This window comes from Setaria italica, chromosome IV (genome assembly GCF_000263155.2).
Source record: "Setaria italica strain Yugu1 chromosome IV, Setaria_italica_v2.0, whole genome shotgun sequence".
NCBI classification, from domain to species: Eukaryota; Viridiplantae; Streptophyta; class Magnoliopsida; order Poales; family Poaceae; genus Setaria; species Setaria italica.
Window position 1 is genome coordinate 4,733,662 of NC_028453.1, and position 6,121 is coordinate 4,739,782.

General features: G+C 54.0%; 3 protein-coding genes across 3 annotated transcripts in view; 1 reads left to right on the top strand and 2 right to left on the bottom strand.

Annotated features, from left to right (window-relative positions):
• Nucleotides 1–534: 534 nt before the first annotated feature.
• On the bottom strand, nt 535–825 carry LOC101773246 (transcription elongation factor 1 homolog). The gene has a single exon (XM_004966657.1). The coding sequence runs from the start codon at nt 823–825 to the stop codon at nt 535–537; it is 291 nt and encodes a 96-aa protein (XP_004966714.1).
• A 948-nt stretch (nt 826–1,773) lies between these two features.
• On the bottom strand, nt 1,774–6,107 carry LOC101756210. Its single transcript, XM_012845375.2, has 6 exons — nt 6,010–6,107; nt 5,335–5,405; nt 4,997–5,258; nt 4,770–4,916; nt 4,450–4,689; nt 1,774–4,367 (listed from the first exon to the last, which is right to left on the bottom strand). Exon 6 carries the CDS (start codon nt 3,168–3,170, stop codon nt 1,818–1,820), a length of 1,353 nt encoding a protein of 450 aa, XP_012700829.2. The 5' UTR covers nt 3,171–4,367; nt 4,450–4,689; nt 4,770–4,916; nt 4,997–5,258; nt 5,335–5,405; nt 6,010–6,107; the 3' UTR covers nt 1,774–1,817.
• The window catches only part of LOC101774064 (phospholipase A1-Igamma2, chloroplastic-like), a 3,732-nt gene continuing 3,421 nt past the window's right edge, over nt 5,811–6,121 (top strand). The window contains exon 1 of the mRNA XM_022826054.1: nt 5,811–5,839. Within this exon, the coding sequence (XP_022681789.1) occupies nt 5,811–5,839 (29 nt within the window). The remainder of the gene's footprint in view (nt 5,840–6,121) is intronic.

Consider the following 6,121-nt stretch of genomic DNA (forward strand, 5'->3'; position numbering starts at 1 on the left):
CCGACCTACCGCAGCGCACGTCTGGCTCCTCATCTCCCCCCGCGGTCAACGACGCCCGGCGCAGACATCCAGCCACCCACAGCCCGTCCTGCTGAGCTCCGCCGCACGAACCGAGCTCCATCCCCTCCCGCACTCCCAGCCCCACGGCCAAGAACCCCACGGGCGCGCCGCCGTCCGCCGCCGCAGCGCCAGCGATGGAGTTCTTCCCCGACGGGATGCACGTGCGGCTCCGGACCTCGAACGGCAAGTACCTCCACGCTCTGGAGGACGGGCTGCGGGCGGGCGGGCGACAGCGCCGAGCGTCGTTGAACGCGGCGTGGGCTGTGGAGCACGGCGTGCGCCGCGGCAGGACGCACGTCCTTCGGCACACCGCCGTGCTTCAACCGTACGACGACGACGGGGACAAATGAAAATGAAAATGAGACCACAATTGTGGGTTGCACCCCAAAATAGTCCAGATATGGAAAACACTTTAGCATCCACGAAAAGGATATTAAGCGATCAAGTTCAGATCATCACATCGTCTTCGTAGTCTCAGACTTCAACCAGGCGCGGCCGGCAGCGGCGGACGCCCTCGTTGGCGAGCTCGCAGGCGTCGATCCAGTCGCTGTAGACGTCGACGGGCGCCGTGAGCGCGTGAGCGCTGGTGAAGTAGGTGTCGCTGCAGATGCGGCACGACGCCTTGGCGATCCTGTCCTTGAGGTTGATGCGGCACTCGACGGCGTCGGGGTAGCCGCAGAACGGGCAGGTGAACAGCGTGTCCAGCTTGGGCGCCTTCTTGGGCGCCGCCATGGATTTGGAACTCCTCGACTTCCTCTTCCCCATGTCTGGTAGCACTGAAGCTGACGACGGATCCTGCGCCGACGAAGCGAGTTTGCACTTTGCAGTCGCGAGAGGAAGACTCGTCGAAACTCCGGCGGGCAGGGGAGGGGAGGAGTGGATGCGACGAACAACGTTGGTTTGTGCTGCGGAGAAGACATGGGCGGCGGTGGCTATATGGAGCGGCACGGTAGCATCGGACTCGACGACGTGCGTGCGTTCCACGCTTCCAGAACCGACGTGCCAGTGTCTAGATTCCGATTCCGGTGCACACGTGCTGACGTGCCAGTGGGCAGCCGTTCGTCTTTTCACTTTTCACCCACCGACCTGGTGGCTGCCTGGCTGGTAGCCTTGTCGTGGGCGATCGCCGCGGCGGTCGGTATCGCCGTGTGCAGTATGCTGGCCCCTGGCCGGCGCCCCGAGCAGCCGAGCACCGCCGCGGCGATGGGCGGGCGTCTCCGCGTGCAGGAAGAAGGGCTGGGAATGTAAATCTGTTCTTTATTGGGCTAATCTAATTATCTAACTAAGCCACGGCCTGGTTCGCGGCTCGAGGCCCATCTCCCTCTGTGGCCATGGCTTCCGGCGCCGCCGCGCCGCGTGGTGCGAAAAACAGGCCGTGAGCTCTATCTCTTCTTCACTCGGGCAGTATCATGGCAATACCACCAAGGCACCTACGGCCTGCCCACTGACACACGGTATGTCCACAACACTGACGACGATTGATCTGAATCACACGGAACCATCTCACGTTCGATAACTGTGCCGGTTAATCAGTCCAATGTTGCTTCAGAAAACAGACACACACGTCATGCATCAGCACCACGAACTATTGGATACGGGCCACAAAAGCATCTACTATAAACTCACGATCTCGATCACATGCGAATGGCAAGCACGGTAAGCATAAAAAATAGAAGGTCAGATTCTCATATAAAGCAAGGCACAAGCACGAGAAATTCTGGAACGACAACACAAGCTATACTATGCTACAACGTGAGTCACATGGCTTTAGTAGGGAAAAACCACGCTGGGAGCGCTCTGCGCCCCTGTCGCCGCACCACCACACCATCCGGCAGCAGAGGCGTGATCGTCCCGGTCCTCATGTCGAACACGCCGCAGTCGCGGAGGGGATCCGCCTCCCAGTTCCCAATGTCATAGTCGCACACGAAGTAGATGCAGTCCTCCCGAGCTCCGCACTCGGGAGCAGGGAGGGACATGGACGACTGCGTGGCCACGAAGAGCGCCTGGTGGCCTCCCAGATCATCGACCCTCCTCCACTTGCCCACCACCAAGTCGGCCTCAAAGACTTCGAACGAGAGGGTGCGGCTGTTCTCCACCCTCTCCTCCTTCGGCAGGGTGGCCAAGCATCCGATCAGCCGCCGTACCTGCAGAAGCTTGCCGCTGGATTCAACGAGGTAGCTCCAGTACGCGCAGACATAACGCTCGCCAGCAATGGAGCGGCACGTGGGCCATGGATCGTCGACAGCGCCGGCTACGCGTTTCATGGATGGGACTGATCTTCTTGGCTTGCCTAGGTAGGTCGAACCAGTAGTCTCGAGGTCGAGGACGAAGAGTTTGCCGAATGAGAGAGCGTACAGCTTCCCGTCGAAGAATGCGACGTCAGATATGCGCTCGCGGACGGGGAAACTGAATGCGGTGGCGGCAGTCGTCCCGGGCCGGCAAACAGAAATCTCGCTCCTGAAACCGCCGCCCTTGGTCAGCACAGCAAAAGGGGAAGAATCTGGTGATAGGTCCGGCGTCGACGTCGAAATCGGCATCGGCTTGACGGAGGTCAGGCTTCCCGGTGGGCAGGCTATCTCGGGAAGCCGCACGGCGTCGCCGGAGAAAGGGTTCGCCAGCGAGAACTCGCCGACGGAGCGCCTGAGGAGGAGCCAGTTCCCCATGGAGCCGTAGCAGGAAGCGTCCTCCTCCGGGATGGGCATGCGGTGGACCTCGCCGCCGGGAATGCTGAGGAAGGTGCCGTCGAGGAGGGTCAGCCACGGTAGCGGAGGGGGTAGGGGCTCCTGCCGGGCTGCGCGACGCCATGGCCGGCAGGCTGCTCCAAGCCGGACACGGTCGGCTAGGGGGAGCCGCCCGATCACGAGGCCAAGGAGCTCTGGGTGAAGGTCTGCCCAAGACGGGAAGTGCCTGGCGGCCATCGTGCAAGGTTGAGATGGTGTCCTCGACGAAAAAGTGTTGGGAGGCCAAGGGGGGAGACGACATGGAGATTTATAGCCCCCAGCCTTGTGTCTCGCGGACTCGAGTGTCTCACGGATTCGGATGCTGCAGCGCAGGAGAAGGCTCCTGAATTCGATCGGCAGGACTTGATTGCTCCCGTTGATCTTTAGCATACCGCAGGCTCGGACGTCAGATCCTGCCCTCGTGGCGCGAAAAAGTGGGCCACGGAAGCGCGGAGCGCGCGATAGATTCCCAGTCGGACTCGAACGACGCAATAGATTCAAAGTCCAGCTCGGGTTCGATCCGAAAAATCAATTGTGCCAATGCTAAGATTCCAGTTTCAAAATTTTCAGTTATTTGACTTGTCAGTTAACAGTTTAACACTGTAGAAGATCCTGTTACTGAATCTGAATCCCTTCTTCTGAACTACTGCAACAATTGCATCTCCCAATTTCCTAATTGTCTCATTGTATGACTTGTTCCCTTGCGGATTCAGCTGCTTTTGCGCTGCGATACCCGGATGTTGATTCACCATGGATGAATACAAGAGCATGACTTCTAGCAATAATTTCCTGATAGTTTCAGAAAACTCAGCTGTCTGTTCTGCTCCTGGTAGTTAGGTTCTATGCATTCTCTTGGCAGGAAATTGTAAGCTGCTGAAAGCGTTGTGTGGAAATATGCCTGAACAATTTTGCACAACGGCGTTAGTTGCACTAGTAATCATCTTCAGGTCTTGATACGTCAAGTATTACAACAATTGTTTTCTGAGCTTAACTTTTAGATATGAACTGAAAATAACGGTTAAACCATTTGTGCTAAAGCTCTGCACCAAACTTCATCAGCACAACTTTTCTTGGTATATTTCCATTCAATAAGGGCATGCAGATAGTAAGAGTACATAGATACTCAGAAGATATTTCTTTTCTTGTTGAGATCATCAGATGTAAGTAGATTGTCAGAAGTTCCCTGTAATAACCTGCTCTCTTTCTTTGTACATCTACAACCACGCATTGAAACTGATTTCAGCTAAAGTACATGTTTCGTCAGATCTTCAGCTCAAAAACAAAGTTCATCCCAAGTTTGCTTCCTTACACAGCTCAACGCATTGAAACTAAACCATTCATTACACAGGGTTAGGCCACGACAGGCCAACAGCAGAAGAGTTAAGAATGACTCCAACAGTAAGAATCAATTCACCCAGCAAGCTGCTGCCGCTGCAGCGGTCTTGGCAGTAGAGAGGGCTGCGGCAGACAGCATTCGAAGCTGCATGTCTTACTGCCGCCGTCCACTAGGCGCATCTGGCACGTCTGGCACCGCGGAGATGAGTTGTCTTTAATCAGGATGTCCCCCATGCCGTCAGGATCCCATCCCTGCACCAAGGTACGCGTGGGGTGAGGCTCACACACATTAAGCATCGTTGGAGGGCACAATAACATAGGACGACTGACATACCTTTATGTTTCTCCACACATGAGCTAAATAGTGCGCTGAAGGTATCTGCAGACGGGGCAGGCGACCTGACTCCATGACGATGGAGAGCATATCATGTTCAGCATGATCACTTGCCTCAGAGCTTGAGAACGCCATGCTGCAGGTGAGGCAGACAGCATGTGTAGAACTATCGAACTCCATCGCCAGGAGAGCCTTAGCGACCTGCACCTCAGCAGCCCCACCGCCCGACCTCTCCTCCAACTTGCAAGCATAAACGTAGTATATCAATTAGCAGAAATTTTAACATAACTCGGCGTAATGTGTCAAACAGATCAGCTCACCCAGCAGTTAATCGTGCAGTATAGGCTTAGCATATCGTAAAGCCTTTTCGTATACATTACATCATTGCACTCTATGCATCTGCAACATTCTTCTGGCGTGTGCAGGAGAAAGGGGCGACCGATAGGTGGCCTATAGCACATATCACTCTGCAAGTGTGCGTCACAGATAAGCATGTAAAAAAAATTGAATCCTCTTTTACGGTGCCTTATACTAAGGATAGTATTACCTGAATGCCATGAAAGATGGCTGCCCAGTTCTCTTTTCCTGTTACCCATGCTACCAAGTGACCCTTGTACCTGTCAACTGGGATGATATTGTCCTGATGTGCAAGGTGGCTTCCCTTGGCAACCTCATGACACTTCAGGCAGTATCCGAAGAAACCGTCCCTCCCTTCCTTCTTCATCAGCTCCAGATTCTTCTTCACTTGCGCGACGCAGCGCCTACAAATACTTCCGCTACAGGCTCGCTGGCAGGCCACACAGCCTAGTCTGTATCAAATCAAGGTAGTCATCAGCGACCCAGCAAAATTCATACTCACTGCCTTCATTGTCCGATCACACCTACCGGATAGTTTTCTCCAGTACCCCGGGCTCTTGGTGCAGGAGGAACAGGCTGCGGCAGCCTCCTCGATTAATCTGTTACGATGGAAATAAAATGTAAGTCTTAATATGTAGACAACACTAGTTCTGAATAACTATGAATACACAATGTAATGGAAACAAAATGTTCAGAAACAGGCAATCAGCCTTGATTGTTATCTGCCAAGAAATGACCAAGGACTGAAAACTACCAAGAATAGCTCTGAACTCATTCAATGTAAACCACACCCTTATCTGACAGGTTCAACATATTACAGATAGAAATTCTAAATAAATCAGTGTTCAGTATGTTCTCAAGAAGACACCTAAGTTTTAGATATAGGAATGGGAAGGCGAGAAGTACTAGTTTGGTGCAAAATTCCGCCCTAAAGCAAACCAAAATGCAGGGGAGCAAGAATTCAAGAACCCGGAACCCTACTGATCCCTACGAGCAAGACCGACATGATCTCAAAATTTCATCTAGAGAAGTGGTAATCCTTGCTAAAAATTTGATCCCAAGAGAACGCAATCATCACAAATTGGCAGTTCTTGGAAAATCGACACAGACAAGAAACATCCAGCTAGTGCTCCAAAAAGGCAAAACCCCTGCTCCGCCCAAATCAACTCGAGGAGTGCCAAGGAATGGGGACGGCGAGCTCACCGGAGTTGGAGGAGGAAGGACCGGCGGCGCGGGTCTCGGTGGGATGGCCTCGACCTTCCAATCCATCATCGTGCTCTGGTTGTCAAAGTCGTCGACGGAGCGCCCGAGAGCC